This window comes from Cuculus canorus, chromosome 1 (genome assembly GCF_017976375.1).
Source record: "Cuculus canorus isolate bCucCan1 chromosome 1, bCucCan1.pri, whole genome shotgun sequence".
Lineage (NCBI taxonomy): Eukaryota > Metazoa > Chordata > Aves > Cuculiformes > Cuculidae > Cuculus > Cuculus canorus.
In genome coordinates, this window is record NC_071401.1 from 32,501,412 (window position 1) to 32,519,968 (window position 18,557).

The window sequence follows — 18,557 nt, forward strand, 5'->3', positions numbered from 1 at the left end:
ATATTTCCTAAATCTTATTACACACACGTTAAAAAAAAATCCACTCCTGAATGATTCTATCTGCGAAGTATCACCATATGGTAGCTTTCACAAATGATCAACTGTACCAAAACATCTAAAAATAAAATCTTCCTTAAGTAAAATAAAAACAATTACCAGCAGAGACTTCTGGGTATAGTTCCGAGCTAAGGAATCAATACCACGTTGCTGAAACGCTTCAAGTAAGTATATAAGCAACCCCCAGAGACAAATACCACAGCATTAAACAGCCCACAAGCATCAATGATAAATGTAATATACACGTTTTGGGTTCTTTCGAAACTCTATTCTTAGCTGCAAGACAAACCAAATCCGTTTAATTAAAACCTTAGCTTACAAATGCATTCACTGAATAAGTGAAGCTTAAAAAATCTAATTTGAATGAAAAGGACTAGCTGCGTAAAAGAGAAGCTCCCTGATGTTCCTTGCTTTAGTGGTTTCATGTAACCACTGATCACCAACTACTACAACAGCAAACATGCAACACCCTTAAACTAAATGGGAGTTGTCTGTCTAAATATAGTTACTTTTAAATAATGCATCGTGAGTTATAAAATAAAGTGCTACTGAATTATTTAACATGGGTCTCATCTTCAACAAAGTTATATCACTTTTAATTAAATAGGAAAAAAGATGGTTATATTCGGGGTTGCATATTAATGCAAACTGCAACCAATGAAGAAACATTTTATGACTACAATTATGTCAGCAGTTTTTCATATATATATATATGATTCACAGAAATAGAACTGAGACGCTAAGATAAGCAAAAGCACCACTTGTAGAGTTGCCTTAGAATGTCAGGCGATCCCAGGTTTGTGTTCATTCATAGTCCTCATATACAGAATATCCCACCAACACTCACCAGTTAGTAAGAATTGGTTGGCATCTCATGCTCCCACATCCATTTCAATAAGATTCAAAATCCACATGCTTTCCTCAGACAAGTATCAACTAAGAGAGCAAACTCTCAAATTCATTTAACGCCACTACAGCTAACAAAGCATCATGCTCTGTCACTTCCAAAACATCTTGAAGGCTGCCACACAGCAGTAGTCTCAAAGCTGAAAGTTTGTGCAGGACAATGTTTTCAGCTTGATGCAACAGTTACACATTATTTACTACAGTAACCCTTCAGCCAGGCCTAGCATCTGCAAACGCAAAATTAACATTTAGCAATAAAATCGGATGACACATCATGGTTAGGAGGCTTCAGGAAAAAAATTGCTTTCCACCTAGCATAATGGGATAATGCTACTGTTCACCAACCGATGCTTTCTGTTTAAAGGTGGCTGCCTTTTGGGTGTAGTGTGTGAAGAGAAAGCTCAAGGGAAGAACAGCACCAATCTGACAGTACTGTACAAGCACCTCTTTATGAACTTTAACGGGTGCTCTGTCAAGAAAACACCACCACATGACCTACGGCATAGAAATCAAACCCTAAGTCTGATCTGTCTGGGCCTGCAGGGAGTCACTCTGCCCCTCAAACCAGCTGCTTACAGCAAAATCCCTGATCCTGGTGTCCCTGCACCCACAGGCTCTCCCCAATAGGGTTCTGTGCAGACCTCACCACCAACTGCGGACAACGCTCTGTAGAAAGCCGTGGCATCCTTCCACACAGAAAGGAAGTCAGGTCTCATTATTTTTGTATGTTCAAATCCACGCTTGCTTAAGTTCTTTTTACAGGAAGAGACGTGATGCAAACGCACCACCCATCAAAAAGTTAATACCACTTCAGCAGCCCGAGCCAGCCAAAAAAAAAACCCGGCATTAAGCTGGAATCCTGATAGGTGCCATACGTATCCAGCCCCCAGGAGCAAGGATGCACCCCAGTTCGTTCCGGTCCCGCTTCCCTCCCTCGCGGCGCTCCTAAAGCAGGGTCCCGGGGCACCGGGAACTCCGTGCATGATGGAGAGGGAGATGGAGAGGGAGGAAAGTTGGGAAGGCAGGGCTGGCTGGGGGCATCCCACGGGGCACCAGGCATGATGGAGAGGGAGATGGAGAAGGAGAGGGAAAGGAAGGAAAGTGGGGAAGGCAGGGCTGGCTGGGGCATCCCACGAGGCACCCCGGGGTCCTTGCGTGATGGAGAGGGAGATGAGGAAGGAGGAAAGTTGGGAAGGCAGGGCTGGCTAGGGCATCCCACCGGGCACCGGGGGCTCCTCGAGTGATGGAGAGGAAGATGGGTATAAAGGAAAGCTGGGCAGGAAGGAAATCTGGGAAGGCAGGGCTGGCTGGGGCATCCCACTGGCACTCCCGAACCGGGGTTCACGGGGCACTGGGGGCTCCTTGCCTGCCGCGGCACCGGGGGAGAGGGAGACGGAGAGGGAGAAAAAGGAAAGTTGGGAAGGCAGGGCTGGCTGGGGTATGCCGCGGGGCACCGGGGGCTCCCTGCATGATGGAGATGGAGATGGAGAGGAAGGAAAGTCGGTAGGGCCGGGCTGGCCGGGGCATCCCCGGCGCTGCGGCTCCCCGCGGTGCCCGAGCAGCAGCCGGGCAGGCAGCGCGCCGCTTCCCCGCGCCAGGACGCCGGGCAGGGCAGGGCAGGGCAGGGCAGGGCGGCTGCCGGGGCTGCCGGCTTCCCCTGCAGCAGCACCGCCGCCCCGGGGGGCTCTTCCTGCCAGCCGGGGACAGATGTGGACGCAACAGCTGGACGGGGAGGAGGGGAGTGGGAAGGAAGCAAGGAAGGAAGGAAGAGGCACGGCTGCCTGCCCCCCCGGCGCTCCCGGGATGCGGGCGGGATGCAGCGGCCGCGCTCCCGGCTGGTCCCGCTCGGGGACGGGGACGATGGAGAAACTCGCGACGGGGCTCGCCGGGCGCCGCTCCCCTCACCTTGCTGCGGATCTGGCCCGAGGTGGACACTTTCCGGATGAGTTTCTGGGGGCCCTCGTGCTCCCCTTCGCTGTCCGAGGAGTCGTCCGCCGGGGCTGGGGGCTGCTGCGGGATCCCGGCGCCGCTCGCCTCGGCCCCGGCCATCTTTCCGGAGTCCTGCCGAGAGAGAGCACACAGCCCGGCTCAGCCCGGGCAGCCGCTGCCGCTCCCCTCCCCGGGGAGGAGGAGGAGGGTGGGGAAAGGGGCGGTGCGGGGGGAGGAGAAGGAGGAGGGAGGGAGCCGGGCGCTGGTGGGGCCGCGGGGGGAGGAGACGGGGGCGGGGAGGGACGGAGCCGGCGGATGGGAGCGCAGCGCCCCGGCACCGCCTGAACCCGCGGCGGCCGTGCTGCGCGATCCCAGGGGGCGGGGGGGTCTGCCCTGGCCGCGGGGACCGGGCACGGGGACGCAGGGAGCGGGGACGGGGCCGCCGCCGCCGCTGCTGCAACTGGTGCTGGTGCTGCAGCTGTTGCTGCTGTTGCTGCTGCTGCTGGTACTGGTGCCGCTGCTGGTGCCGGTGCCGGTGTCGCCCCACCTCGGCGGTTGCCGCGCCGCAGCTGAGCCCCGGGGTGAGTGCGAGGGGCGACCCTGGCCAAGGTGGGTGTGGAGGGCACCCCGCACCCCTCGGACATCCCGGAGTCCCCTAGAGTCCCGCCTGGTATGGGAGTTGGGACTAGGCACTCTGGCATCTGGGCACCTTCTGACGGCCCCGCGACATCGCGAGGAGACGGAGGTGGAAGAGGGAAAGCCAAGATCCGAACGCCTCCCGGGCGGCTTTGGAGGCCGGTGGCCTTCCCACCTGTCGTCCGGGCATGGCTGAGGACCGTGTGCCCTCCCGGGATACAGGATGTCTCTGGGGGACTGGATGGATGGCATCCAATGCAACAGTTCCTTATCCACACCTCCAGCCAAGCAATCCCGTGCTTTCCTTCAGTGTCGCCTTTGGACAATTTTGGCCAATGCACACGTTGCTTTCCAGTTGTTTTCTCCTCTTGGTTCAATTTTCTTATTACTCTAGTCAGTTTTGTCTTTGTAAAAGCTTTTACTTCAGGGGAAAGAAAGGGTCAGTTTTCCCTTTCAAACTCGGATCTGGCAGCTCATCCAATCTCGAAATGTCACCACATGTTCTGAATTGTGAGACTTCAAAATTATTGTGGCTTGTCTGTAGTCAGTGTTCAAAATAAGCATTTAAATCACAGCAATACTAAATAAAACACACAGTTCCTAGCTGCATGGACCGCATTAAACATAAGAAAGCAATCAATACTTGTGGTTTCTATATTCCCACAATGCTATTCATATTTCTAGAAAGGGAACTGACATCTCTTAACATGCTAATACAATGCCACGGTACCTAAACACAAAGCAGTTCATGAGAAAGAAAACCAAACCCACAATGTACAGCCTATTGTACACTGCAGACACCTTGTCGCAAACTTGATTTCATATACTTCAGTGTTCCATTTCTTTTATTGGGACTTACGTGTAGTAGGTGAAATTAACTATTTCCACAAAGCCTTGCAAATGTTGTGTCTTACTTACGTATTACTGCATCAGATACTGCAAATAAGATTCTAATACTCTCCTCCATATATGACCCCCTCTATTCGATTATGTTTAAAAAACCCCTCAAAAGTTACATTTTTAAAAGTCCAAATTTTTGTTAAGTTACATTTTAAAGAAATTCTGATTGCGTTACCGACATTCCCTACTAGAATACTAACTGGGCCTAAATCCTGTTATTAATACTGCATCTCAAAATAGTTGAAGTTGTCATATAGTCCATTTTACTGACAGACTAATTGTGAAACTAAGGGGTGATGCTGTCTTGTCTCACTCCTCACCTGAGAAACAGTTCCACTTTTTCAAAAACATGGGATCAAATTTGGGCAAGCACAAGTAGGTACTGCTCTTAGTGAATTAATTGAGGGCGCGGCTAGGAAGAAAGATAGGTAAGAGCAAAGTTTATGGACACTTGTTCTTTCTATCCCCCTTTCTTCTTCTTCTTCCCTACCTTTATTTCAGAAATAGCAAATTATGCCAGAACACGTCTCACTGCAATTCCTTGCATCTTCTGAAGGTAAACGATGATTGAACATTTCAAGAGGATGATAAGACAGAGTTTGCTAATTAATGCTAAATGTATTACATGTGTGACTGTGATCTGAGGAACACTAGTGCTAACAGAACACTGGCATGACTGACTCACTCCATTTAATTCAACTGAATTACACGGTGCTAGCTGTACGACACTAGTTATTGTTATATTCGTTCCCATACTAAAAAAGCATTCAAACTATCAGTGCATGTGACGGCCATGTATTTGTATCACAGAACTAGGATCCTGTGCAAAGTTACGTGCAAAACTGTTTAAACATAGACATTTCACCCAGAGAAAATACCTGTTCAACTTCAGCTGGAAAGGAGAGATGAGACAGTGAAGGGGAAAGGCAAACAAAGATGGCCTATTATTCATGTGTGTAATTTGGAATGAGGCTGTTTGAACTCAGGCAGATAATGAAGTTAACTCTATTGATGACCCCAAATTTGCACCTTTCAGTGTCTGGGTAGTTTTTTTCAATGAAATATCATCTTGTTGCTTGTTCCTTACATATTTAGACGTCAATCCTAAAAACAGTAGGTGGTTAAAGTGTATTTCCAAAACCAGCCTTTCACTGAAGTTTTGGAATAGTAATATGTGCACAGCACCAGTATCTTCCAGAGCAAGACACTAATCCAGTTTGTTTTCAAATTGCCTCCACAATTGGTTACACTTCAAGCTAATTTAAAAGCTCCTCTTGAATGTTATAAAACAGTAGACATTTATCAATGGATGTAAGTACATTGTTTCAGCATATATTACATGGAAACATAGAAACAAGTTAATAATTTCTTTTTAAAATATAACAGCTCCTGTGACATCCAATGACTATTGCTGTGCAAGCTCCAGAGAAGCTGGAGATCTCCTTAGGCATCTGTATAGACAGCTCAGATTTCCTTCTAGATTTCATCTCAAATACACGAAAACTGGTAAAAGACTATCTGTAGTTGAAACGGGCAATAACTACAAGTCTTCAACTCCTGTTCACCTTCAGAGCTTAACTAGCAGCCTTAGCTCCTGCTCACTTTCTGCACTGTGCAGAGGGCATCATACATCCTCGTGTGGGCTACCTCATCCACATCTTCCTCTCTCTTGATGGCCCAAACACAAAAATTGAGTTACAAGGAGAGAATGGACTAGCCTTTTGCTTCCAAGCAAGTCTTATTCATCATATCTCTACAAACTTCAGCATGCTGTGAAAAAAAAATTAAGCACTAGGAATGTTCTCTCAGGTCACCTAATGTGAAGATTTTTGTAGTAACAACTTATATCTGCATGTGGTAGGAAGTGTCCCACAAGTGCAGTTCAATGAGAATATGATTTCTGTGAAGTATGAGATGGAATCTAAAATTATGGGCTCTAAAACCCATAGCCAGTTAATGTGTACAAAGTTCTTAAAACCAAGCAAGTATTAAGCCTTTCTGTAAGTACCCAGGTTATTCATTTATGTTAGCGTAGAAAGTTGTTTCTACAGACGTATATATTATTTGTGCACAAAGATGGTTTTAAACATCTTACTGTTTCCATGGCATTAGTAAATGATCAGGGTCAAGATCCAGCCTCTACCCAGGTAAAGCTGCCTAGGAAAGCCATGAAACTTCACCTCAAAAAGGGCTGCCAACTTGACTTCCATCCTTCCATCTCATAGCTGAGATTTACCCGGGCGATCAATGTCAGACTCAATAAATCCACAGGCTGCACAGGAGATTATAATTTATAATGCAGATTAATGCATTATTTGATTCCAGGAACATAAATTATTCCAGCTCTGATATTGATTCCCTTCATAACTAGTGTATTTCCCTCTTTTTTTCTAGGTCACTTTGGCATCTATAAACTGAAGGGTAATGCTTTCTTTTCTTCTACCTCAAAAACTTGTTCTGAGGCAATCTGGATGAATAGTAGTATATGTGTCAGGTTAACAATGCATTATTCATCATATTTAAAAGATTCTATTGACACTTTCCTTATATTGGTGGTTACTGATAACTATAGATTTTATCTCAGCTCCCCACACTGAGCAAATTAATTTCAGATATGCCTGTCTGAACTCCCTCTGCAGACAGAGTTACCAGTGTTATTCTTTCTTGGCTTTCTTACCAAAAGGGAAGCCAAAGTATAACAGAATATATGCATTCCACAGTTAAAGAGAGTAACTACCTCACCCATGGCTGTTTTGGGAGTAGCTAAGGCAATCCTGTAACCTGTAGGCCACAAAAGCGTTCTGTATGCTTCAGAGTGACAAGTTGTAAACCAGTGGAAGTCATCAAAATAAAGAGTCGCTTTGCAAATGTGTTATGACTCATCCATACATTTCAAGGGAAAGGTAAAGCCAAGACTCAGGTCTCATATATATTAAGGTCATATATTAAAGTCATGTCTAGAACTTTTTAAGACATATATCGTATATATCTATTGAGTACAAAGCCACCAAATCTCTCTTGGAAGAATGCAGGAGCCTTGCATTTTTCTGTAACTTTTACATTTTCTGTTACTTTTATTTAGCTCCATCATGGAGGGTCTAATGCAAATCTTACTGAAGTCAGGAAGAGGTTTTCCACCCTGAAGTGAGCAGTGAATTAAGTAAAGGATTTTACAGAAATTTGAAATTGCACACAGACAAGTCTAGCCCTGACAGGCAAAGGAGAAGTCATGGTTCCATTTGATGTTCATCAGTTATTTCCCTGAACATAGGAACAGCACTTCACAATGACTTCTGACAATTTGCATAAATAATTAACTTGCACAGATTCGAAATCTGCAATAAATAGTTTCCCCTATCCTGCTGCTCCTTATGTCTAGTCTAAAATCCTCTGTTTTGAGAGAGAGGGAGAAGTCAAGGCACTTTTTTCCCCCCTTCATCATACAGTTCTTTACCTAACTCTCCCTTTGCCCTCGTAAAAAAAACGCCTGCTCACAAGCAGATGCAAAGAAGAAAGATATGGCTTTTTGCCACAAAGACCAGGTACTTCACTGGCAGTACATCACATCAGTGAAGACTGAGTGGTTTAGCTGAAATTAGAGTCTTGTAAAGGAAATAAGTGCAGTGGTAAACCTTAAAACTGCATTCATGGATGTAATCTTTAACAAATGCAGCTATGAAATGATAAACATGACCCAAATCCTGTCCTTACTGGGGGAGGGGGAGATGGAGGGAAGAAAAATAGAAGCGTTCCTTGTTTATCTGAGCCCTGTGCACAGAAGGAAATAGGTTTGGATCCTTCAGCCAGGACTCCACATTTCCACGCAGAGAGTCTGCAATCCATCTGCCTCCCGAATTTCAGCTGAGTTTCGGATGATGGCAGCCAATTTAAAATGTCACTGTTTAATAGGAAAACACGTTTGCAGGAATCAGATTCACCGCCTTCCTCCTACGATGTCTTCATCTCTCCAGGCAAAAATCTCGGGTTTCCCTTGCCTGATCCTTTCTGTGTCAGCTCCATGTTACCGGAACATGCATACAGCTGTTTTCCCTATCACAGCTGCATCTCTGGCAGCAGCTTCGAGGCTTGAGGACAGCAGAGAGTAGTGAAGGGGGATGTTGAACTTCACAACAAAAATGAGGCTAGTAAAAATGCATTTGGGAGGGCTACAAATCTTAACAGGAAAGGGGGTGAACTTAGGTCACGATGGGTATCTTCAGGGCTAGGCTGCTGCTGTCCGGGAGCGTGCAGACCCGGCCAGCCAAAGTATAGCTATCCCTCAGCTGCTCTTTAAAACTGGGTCTACTAGTAAAACCAGGGGCCCTGGAACAACTCAACCAGCCAGCAAAACATAGCATAGCCATCTAAAGGGGAGCCTGGCAGTGGCATGGGTCCATGCTTCACGTCTCCTTGGCAAGTTCAGGGCCAGAGACAGCCTAGCCTTGACTTCTCAGATAGCCTGAAATCTCCCAAGCAGCTACTCGAAGTCTATTTTTAGCTCTCCTTGCCTGATGTGTGTGTGTGTGTGTGTTTGCACAATGGAGAAAAGCCCAACAGTGGGACTAGACGGCCCTGAAAAGGGAAATCTGATTTTATCGCCTGCTGAGGATGCCGGTGACATTATTTCCTTCAGTTGGAAGGAGGGTCTCTGAGTTACTAAACAAACTGCAAAGCCACCGCACAGCAGCTTTCCTCCTGTTTGGACAATCCCCTCCTTTTGTAGCAGCCGAAAGACATCCAAGTTCCCCACACCCTACAAAGCAGAGTGGCAGTGGGGTACTGCTGCCCCCTTTGCCACTGTACTGCGACAGGGGCCATTCCCAGCCTGGCTACAGAACTAAAAAGAGGGGGCGGGGGGGGAAATGTCTCTGGAAACTGCCTCCCAATGCTGGACACGTTGCTTTTGCTGTGCTAAGATAACATTTAATGGTATCAACCGATATGAGGACAGGCTGAGAGTTGGGGCTGCTCAGCCTGAAGAGAAGGCTCCAAGGAGACCTTATAGCTACCTTCCAGTACCTGAACGGGATACAGGAAAGCTGGAGAGGGACTGTTTTACAAAGGCTTGTAGTGATAGGACTAGGGGCAATGGGTATAAACTGGAGAAGGAACAGATTTAGGCTAGACATAAAGAGGAACTTCTTCACCATGAGGGTGGTGAGGCACTGGCACAGGCTGCCCAGGGAAGCTGTGGCTGCCCCATCCCTGGAGATGTTCAAGGCCAGGTTGGATGGGGCGTTGGGCAGCCTGATCTAGTGGGAGATGTCCCTGCCCATGGCAGGGGGTTGGAACTGGATGATCTTTAAGGTCCCTTCCAACCCAAACTATTCTATGACTCTATAATTCTATGATTCTATGATCAACATCCAACACACACACACACTCCCCCGCAACCCCTCCAGCCCCCCAGTAAAGTTGGATGCAAGGCTCTCGGTGCTAATCCCAGGCTTTCCACGCGAGCAGTGACTCTCTGGAAGGGCGATGACCTCCCCGCCTCCAGAGGGACGAGCCCGGCGGGTCGTCAGGCTCGCATCGCGCCCCCCGATGGGGAGAGGGGAAGGGGCGGGGGGCACCGATAGGGCGGACAGCTCGAACCCCCCACCCCCCACCCCCTCCGCGGATGAACAATACAGGCAGGAAAAAGGGTAGGAAATGCCTGTGCGACTGCAAGGCACGCATGTACCTACCAGCTCCTCCCAGGCGGGGCTGCGGGCGCTGTAGGACGGGCACCCCTGCTCCTCCATCCCTGCCTCCGCGGGGCTGCGCCTCCCTCCCCGCCGCCTCCTCCGCTTCCCCAGCGCCGCTCTTCCTTCCCCCCCCACGGCCCCGCTCCTCCCTTTTTTTCTCCCTCGACCCCTCTCCTCCCTCCCCGCGCGGCCCCTCTCCCGCACGGCCGCGGGGCTCAGCCCCCGGGGAGCCGCCCCGCTCACATTGTCCCCGCCGCCGTGTCCCCCGCGGGCAGGGACACACACGCCCCCCCGCCCCGGGGCGCCCAAGGGATTACAGGCAAATCGCTTTGGACATAAACCGGTTTAGAGCCGCTTGGGCGTCGCGGGGAGCGCGGCGGGCGAGGATGCTCGGCGGGGCGGGGGCGACATCGTGCCCTGCCGGGGCAGTGCCCCGTCCCTCTCCGGTCCCTCTCGCTCCTTCTGTGCCCCCATGGGTGTCCCGGGGCGCCTCCATCCGAGCGGAACCCGCTCCAGGGTCCTGGTGCCCAAGCACGGGGGCTCTGAGGGCGCAGCGCCCACGTTTTAACCCCTTTCGGGCAGGTCTTTCCCCCACAGAGGGGTCCCGCACGTTCCTCAAGACAGGCAGGACCCGGGACATGGCACGGCCACTGTGGAAAACAGCACGGCCGTGTAGGTGCTTTTCGTTTCCAGGGCCGTGGCGACTGCCTTATGGAGTGGCAGAATTTCTCTGCCCTCCATCATGCCTTTCATCAGCACACAGTGAATCATAGAATCATAGAATAGTTTGGGTTGGAAGGGACCTCAAAGATTATCTAGTTCCAACCCCCTGCCATGGGCAGGGACACCTCCCACTAGATCAGGCTGCCCAAGGCCCCATCCAACCTGGCCTTGAACACCTCCAGGGATGGGACAGCCACAGCTTCCCTGGGCAACCTGTGCCAGTACCTCACCACCCTCGTGGTGAAGAAATTCCTCCTTATGTCTAGTCTAAATCTACCCTTCTCCAGTTTATACCCATTGCCCCTAATCCTATCACTACAAGCCTTTGTAAAAAGTCCCTCCCCAGCTTTCTTGTAGCCCTTTCAGGTACTGGAAGGTCACTATAAGGTCTCCTTGGACCCTTCTCCAGGCTGAACAACCCCAACTCTCTCAGCCTGTCCTCATATGGGAGATGCTCCACCCCTTTGATTATCTTTGTAGCCTTCCTCTGGACCCGTTCCAACAGCTTTTAGTTCTTATGTCGAGGATTCCAGAACTGGACACAATACTCCAGATGAGGTCTCACAAGAGAGGAATAGAGGGGCAGAATCACCTCCCTCGACCTGCTGGCCACACTTCTTTTGATGAATACTTAAGTATTCTCAGTTTACCTGTTACCAGCAGATCTTTGAATACCAGCAGATACATTCTGACTCTTTGAGTGGATGTATCTCCTACAACATGCTGTGGTATCTCCTTTCACTTTTTTATTTTTCCTGTTGTTGCAGAATAGCAGGGCTACAGGAGAGAGTGAGACAAGTGAAGCTCAGTCACCATCCAAAATAAAGACATTCTTCAGTCCAGCTTTTCTATATTCCTTTTCACTCCAGCTTGCCCTTTTGAATTTGCAGCTAGCAAAAGGTAATCTCTGGGTCATCTACTTTGTAAGTGCAAACATCAGAGAAAGGAGTTGGATTTCACAAGAAAGAAGAAAAGAATTTGTATTTATAATAGTTTTATTTAAAAATATATTTGTTTTCTTTGTGCTTTAAAGATTTTGCATACCAAAAGAAAAAAGGCACACTGCTGTCTGAGCCCTTGCTTTTGCAAAATACATCGGCAATTTACAAAAAGTAGCACTATTGCTGCAAAAAAAAAGTGAAGCGTCAGCTATGCATTTAACTAAGCCTATGGAAAAAATCCCAGTAAGTTAAGATGGTGTGTCCGTAGCTGGGCCCAAAGAAGTGCCACAGCGGTCACTCATTTGAGGAACTGAAATTGCTGCATTTCTTCCAGCAGTAGAAAAAGGAACTATTTTTGTTGATAATAAGTTTATCAGTGGTCTGTTGATGAACTCCTTTGATGGTAAGAGTGTAACCTCAGAAGGAAGCAAACAAGATGACTTGGAGCATTTAGCTTTTTGGAAGGCAGCTTTCTAAAACTAGTGGTGAGCAACAGTTGTCCAAAGATGTCTGGTTTCCTTCCCTTCGTCCTTTCAGTCTGAGATACTGCTAAGGAATGCTGTTTTTAAAAGGCTTTACACTAAGAAAGAGTGTCAGAGTAATATTAGTCAGCTCCCCTGCTTTCCTCATGATGCACCAGAGGATCTCACATGATGGTTGTTTATACCTCTTGACATCTGCCCTCTTTAGCCCTGGCCTCACTGGGGCTTTGTGGTAAGAGTGGCCTACCATGAAATACATGTCACACTAGTGCCTTGCATTTCCTGGCTTGCTAAACCACAAAAAAAATGAAAACTCATACACCTTAAGTGACTTGGAGTTACTTCTTCAGCTCAAACACCATAGCTACCCTTTTGCCCTGAAATTCAGACAGATTCTTTCTGTGCTTTCAGTCCCATTTTCTGTTTCATGTGCCCTGAATCTTATACGTGTGACTAAATACGCAATTATGTTCTCTTCATTTCATCCCCTGGAGTTCAGAGCTTGGTTTCCATAAGCGGAAAGCTGGTATAGGCCCCAGAAGATTACAGCAACCTACTTAGGTTGAAGGTACCTTTCAAGGTCTTCTTAGATAAGGAGGACAGACATCAGCCTTTGCACAGATCCTGCAAGGTCTAAATGAAAGCTGTGCAATGCAACTTCAGCTCAGCCCTGCCCTTTTGGGCTCCTGAATGCCAAATTTTATTTTTCACTTTTTTTTATTCTGTGAAGGAGACAGATTTCAGCCCTTACTGCTGAGCCCTGCCCTGTGTGGTTTCCCCGCATGTAAGCTCGGTTCACCAGGTCGAAGAGCACAATTTCTGCCGAGACCGAGGTCTCTGTGCTGCTTGGATGAACTGGCTGAAAATCACAGGCAAGTTTTTTGCTGAAAAAAGTAATTCTGTCAAAGCTGATAATGAATTTGGGGACAGAAATCAGAATAACAGGATTTTTTTTTTTTTTCCCAGGGGCTTGCTGCCACATTTACAGAGAGAGAGGCAAGGTAACTGAAGTCAGGTCCAAGGCAAGGATAGGCTTAATTAGCGAGGGGATAGAGAAGCTGCCTGCTAAGAAGAAGAGTGATCGACTGTTGCCTTGAGAAGATGGGAACATTGAGTTGGGAGAAGAGCTCACCAGAAGCAGGTCTTCACAACTGGCTTGGGAACAGACAGCGATTCTCCTAGCTGGTCTACCAAACTGCATCAAAACATCTCCAACACAGCCTGGGGATTGGTTTCATTTCATTGTGATTTTTTGATTTTGTTCCAAGTCATGTTGTTTATTTGGGTTGTTTGGGTTTTTTATCCTTTTCAAGTTTTTCCACTTAGTCTAGACAGTTGGAGTTGAATTTCTTGGTAGTCTGCTCTATCTACTGTGTTCAAAGATGCCTCATCTCCTTCTGCCTCTTCTGTTCCCTGCCCTTAATGACTCAGTCAAAACTGGATCAACAAAGTGACTGTTTCATTATTGACATTTTTTATACATGAAGCACATTGAAAATAGTAACACATGCCTGCCTTTTTTAAGCAAAATATTTTTGATATATTGGACACACTGAAACATACATATTTTGATTCCAACGTTGTGTTTAGACATTCATAAGAAAGCCCTCCCCCACTGTACTTCCATTTCCGGGGGGGAGAGGGGGAGGGGAGGAACTTTCCTTTTTTCCCTAATTTGAGGTTGGAAGACACGAAAAGGATGAGATTCTTTGCATTTTTTCTGTATTTTTCCAGCAGCATTGCCTTTAGCATGTATCACGTAAAGAGTATACCCTAATTTTTATCAATTTATGCTAATACAAAATTTCCTTTTCTTGGCACATAGTATGCAAGCCTAATTTGAGTAAATTCTTCAAGGAAATGTTGTTTTTCATACCCTTCATTGTAAACATGCCAGTAGGCTTTTTTTTTTTTTTTCTTGTTAAATAATTTTGCATAACATTTGAAGGTAGACTTTCATCAGCACTGTAGTTGGGTGGTTCCTGCCAGACAGACAGATAGTAACAACCCACAGCAGGTCATTAAAATGATAAACACATTAAAAGCAGATAAAATGCACACGCTTCTCAATCTAGTAACTCTTCAGATAGAACCAAAGTAACAGAAAGGGTTATGAAAACCATTTGAAAAATAAAGTTATATTTTTTCAGTAATACTTATACACAAAATCCCCATGCCTGCCTTGAAACCCAATACTTTCTGTTTGTGAGAGCATCCAAACTGTTGTAGAAATTCTGCATTTCTCCCAGATTGCAATGCTTGGGGCTATCTTGCACATAGTACCTGAGAAATGTTTTTAGCCTACAGTTCTCCTTCACAGACTTTCTCCACCACGTGCATTCTCTCTTCATTATTATTATTATTATTATTATTATTATTATTATTATCATTACTCTAATAGACACTTCTGTCCATACCTGTAAGAGACAGGATGTGTTTAAACAAGTCCCTGGAGTTTTGGGTTTCACAAGGAGGAAATTATTTATGCAGCTGGCAGAAATCTGCCTGTTTTCTAAACAAAGAACTTTGGGAAGAAATCACAGTGGGAAGAAAGCCTTGGGGAAAAGTGTTTTACTGGAGCAGCAGAGCTGTGAAGGGACAACCCACCAACCACTTCATTACTCTCCACCAATTTTATTTCCCCTCCTTGGTTCCCCTCCCTCACCCTTTAGTGTCAGCATCTGCTGCTTGTTCTGCTGGTGTGGATAACCCCCTCAATGCCTCCTTCTGCAGCATTAGGAGCTAACAGGCCTGAAGTGTGTTCTCCCTTATGGACTTCATTCGGAGACATTGAGGTGCGGTGTGTTTGCCATCTCACCCTTCTGGGCACCCTAACTTGCTGCTGAAGTTGTGACAGGTACCCTAAAAGTCAGTGGAAAAAGATGAGAAAGCACATACGGCTGCAGGTGACAACTTGTTCAGCTGCTGCTAACCTTCACTAATGACCTCTGGCAGTGCCACTGGCTGAGGGCATGTACTAATACTTTCGCTTAGAGATATTGCTGAACTAGATTTAAGGCATCCTGGCTTGTTGGATGGTTTCCTGAAAGTACCTTGGAGTCATTCACTCCAATCTCTTGGCCCAAGGCAGCACCAATTGTATCCAAACCATCCTCAGCAGACACTGTCTGTTCAAACCCTGATGACTAGGAAATTACATCCTTTCTAGAGAGAAGGCTTTTATAGCTAGAGAATTACCTAAATCTGCTGTGCTGCAATTTTCATCTCATCACCCATGAATATGGAGAACGCATTTCACGCCTCTTCAGTGATAACTTTTGGTGCATTTGGAAGCTGTTGTCATGAATTTCTTCCCTAAACCAGCCTAATTTCTTTCTCATCATTGACCTTTCAGATCACATTTCCAAAGGTGTTGTCTGCACCTTGCTTGACATGCAGTGCCCGTTGGGCACCATGATCCACCTGAGGCCTTACCTTAAATAACGTCAACCTTGTTCGTCCGGGTGTGGTGAACATGCTCCTTGTTTGACTGTGCTGACCGTTAATGAGGATATAGAAGCATGCTTCCAGCTTGTACGTGAAGCAGGGCTTCCTCCCAATGGTGTGTCATTGGATCTGTGAGCTCCAGGGGATATTTCAGCCCGAATGTGGTTTCCTAGGAAAATGTCACATCACTGTCAAAAGCTGTACTAAATCAAAGTACATGAGATCTACCCCATCCACAGGCCTGATTTGCTTGACATTATTTGTCCTTGAAAAACCTGTATTTGTTACACCCTCTCGGTTATCTTCTGAGTATTTACAAATGTCTTGCTGTTATTTTGGGGAGAACTGACGTTTATATGATGCATCAGTAATTCCTGAGTTCCTCCTTTTTCTCCATTTTTAAAGTTTCACTTCTTAATATAGGGACTGAACTGACTAAACACAGGATGTATCTTCACATCATTTTTACGTGAGAGCCAAATACCACTGGTGGAGCTTGGCATTCATAGTTACAGACTTTGGGAAGACGGGCACAAATTTAAGTATCAGCTTCTTTGAATTCATTCAGACCTTGCAGATGCAACTTGTTGAGAAAAGTTTATCTAAAAGAGAAACTGAAACAAATAGTAAAGCACAAAGGTAACTAATGGGATACTTTAAAATCACATGCAAATTACTAAATATACCACTTTTGAAATGCTCAGAACAAAAGTAAACACTTTATTTAAACAATCTCTAAATCACTAAGGATTTTTAACAGCAAAATTGGGGTGAGGAAAAAGAGCTTTTCCTCCCTCCTGATGCTTAAAAAGGGGAAAACAGGTGGTAAAATTATTTCATGGAAAATAGAAAGAATTTAGCCCACCCAGCAATTTGGCGCCGAGATGGAATCATTCCTTTTATGTTTTTATGTATTCTGCTAAGCACAATGTTTGGGAGCTTTCCAATTACAGCAGATCAATACGTAAAATTCCTATTTTGGTTGGGTTTTTTCTTGCAGTCTATCGTGGTACGTGTTCAAACAAACAGGAAAACAAAATCTTTTTTCAACTCCCCCCCACACACACACACTTAATATGGGAAAGATAATGACATAGACTTATCCCAGTGGTGTTATTTTTGCTTGCACAAGTGGAAGGAAGAAGCAACAAGATGTGTGTGAAGAGGTGGGGGAGTATAAATGCAGCTGTGTGGTCATCCCAAATACGTAAGATGGTAACCATGGTCCTGATCTTCTTTGAAGACGAGCTAGGGAATACTGAGCCAAATACCACTGTCACAGCAAAACCAAAACAAACGAAAATTAGTTTTCACAAGTTGGTGGATATAGTGCTGAAAACCACAGAGCATTTTTGTGTCTAAGCCAGTGAGGTATATGCTTACTTTTAAGCACAAAGTTTGTCCCATTTATTTCACTTCCAGCGCATGGTGAAAGCACAAACTCTCAGTGGGGAACCTTGCAAACTGACAGATTTGAGTAGAGAAATACTTGATCTGTAGAGAAAACATGAAAGGAAGGGAGCGAGATGGCTTTGAGAAACACAGCAGAAAATGAAGGATGTGTCTGTTTACTTTTCTAAGATAATACGTTTTCCTGACAACAGCAAACATGTCAGTAACTCCACAAATACCAATATTAAGTAAAACTGATGCTTTTAGTAATTGAGCCAATTATAATGAGATTAAATTAATTCTTACTGTAATTCCTGTGATTTAAATTCTATTATCTCAGGGACAAAGTGCTTCATAAAGTTTTCGTAGAGTATTACCTTACTTAATGTGCTGTTGAAATTCTGGCATTGCTGTAATAGTGTTCCCACATTACTTCCAAGGGATCCCATCAGAGGGTTACCATGGCTATTTTTGCTTTTTAATAAAGAGAGGATGGCGCTTTACTTACCAGAAAAGAAAATACATTTTTGCTACTTTAACCATGTTTAGGTTTCATTTTTAATTTAAAGAAAGCTACTTAATCCATGAAATAGCCACAGGGTATGGGAGAGCTCCAAAATAGCATTGACTGGATACAGCCAAGCCTGGTTTAGATAAATAAGGAAGTAAATAAAAGAGATATTGCTGTGCAATTTAGATTAATAATGCTGAAATGTGCATGGGTGAATAATATAAATACTTTTATTGAAGGCTTATGTTAAAAGTAATATGTTCTGAAGCTGACCATCATCTTGTCATTTACCACAGAAGTCAAATGTGAACGCTTATCTTTTTTTATGGGAAAAATATTTGATTGTCTTAATGAAGGTTTTCACAGTTAAAATTTTTATATTATTAGTACCATTGCGAGGAGTAATGAACAAGTATGCATTGCTACTAGGGCTTAATGTTGGAAGTAGTTTATTAATAGAATTTACCAAGCTGCATTACTGCTGCAACAAAAAAGCATATTCAGGCATGTATACTTCTCCCTCCTCCTTGGTATTTTAGGCTGGTCCTAAAATCCTCTTTCAGAGGGAGGTGAAGTAAGACCTGTCATATTTTTCCTACAATAATGGAAGTTTCTTGTTGCTGGATGAAAAAAGTTTGCCTGCTAGTGGGTGCTGCCTGCCCTGTGCACATGGGGCATGGGATGGTGGAGAAGGTGTTTGGAGTCTTTGTTTGCTGGGTGTGTGGTACAGCTGGGATGCTTTGCAGGGTGGGAGATAGGTCTGTTTGCTTGTGTCGCTGTGAATAGGTCTGCCAGTCTGTGAAATATCTGAGGAGTTAATTCTTCCACCACCAGGAAGGATGGAGCAAGACATTGGTTACTAACAAATACATTTTTGACCAGATTAATAGAAGGAGCAAAAAGGTAAATTAAGGATAAACTACAGAGATGCTTTTTGCTGTGTTTT

At 45.5% G+C, this 18,557-nt stretch overlaps 1 protein-coding gene and 1 long non-coding RNA gene across 3 annotated transcripts in view; one reads left to right on the plus strand and one right to left on the minus strand.

The window, feature by feature from the left end:
- Positions 1–10,189, minus strand: part of DGKH (diacylglycerol kinase eta) — a 158,523-nt gene extending 148,334 nt beyond the window's left edge. For both annotated transcript variants that reach the window (XM_054071544.1, XM_054071534.1), the window contains exons 1-2: positions 10,116–10,189; positions 2,869–3,024 (exon numbers count right to left, since the gene is read on the minus strand). In XM_054071544.1, coding sequence (XP_053927519.1) covers positions 2,869–3,024; positions 10,116–10,172 — 213 coding nt within the window. In that variant the 5' untranslated portion in view covers positions 10,173–10,189. The remainder of the gene's footprint in view (positions 1–2,868; positions 3,025–10,115) is intronic.
- On the plus strand, positions 10,027–13,127 carry LOC128852692 (uncharacterized). The gene is made up of 3 exons (XR_008450681.1): positions 10,027–10,073; positions 11,606–11,738; positions 12,992–13,127. It is a non-coding gene; the product is annotated as an uncharacterized LOC128852692 (long non-coding RNA).
- The last annotated feature ends 5,430 nt before the right edge of the window (positions 13,128–18,557 follow it).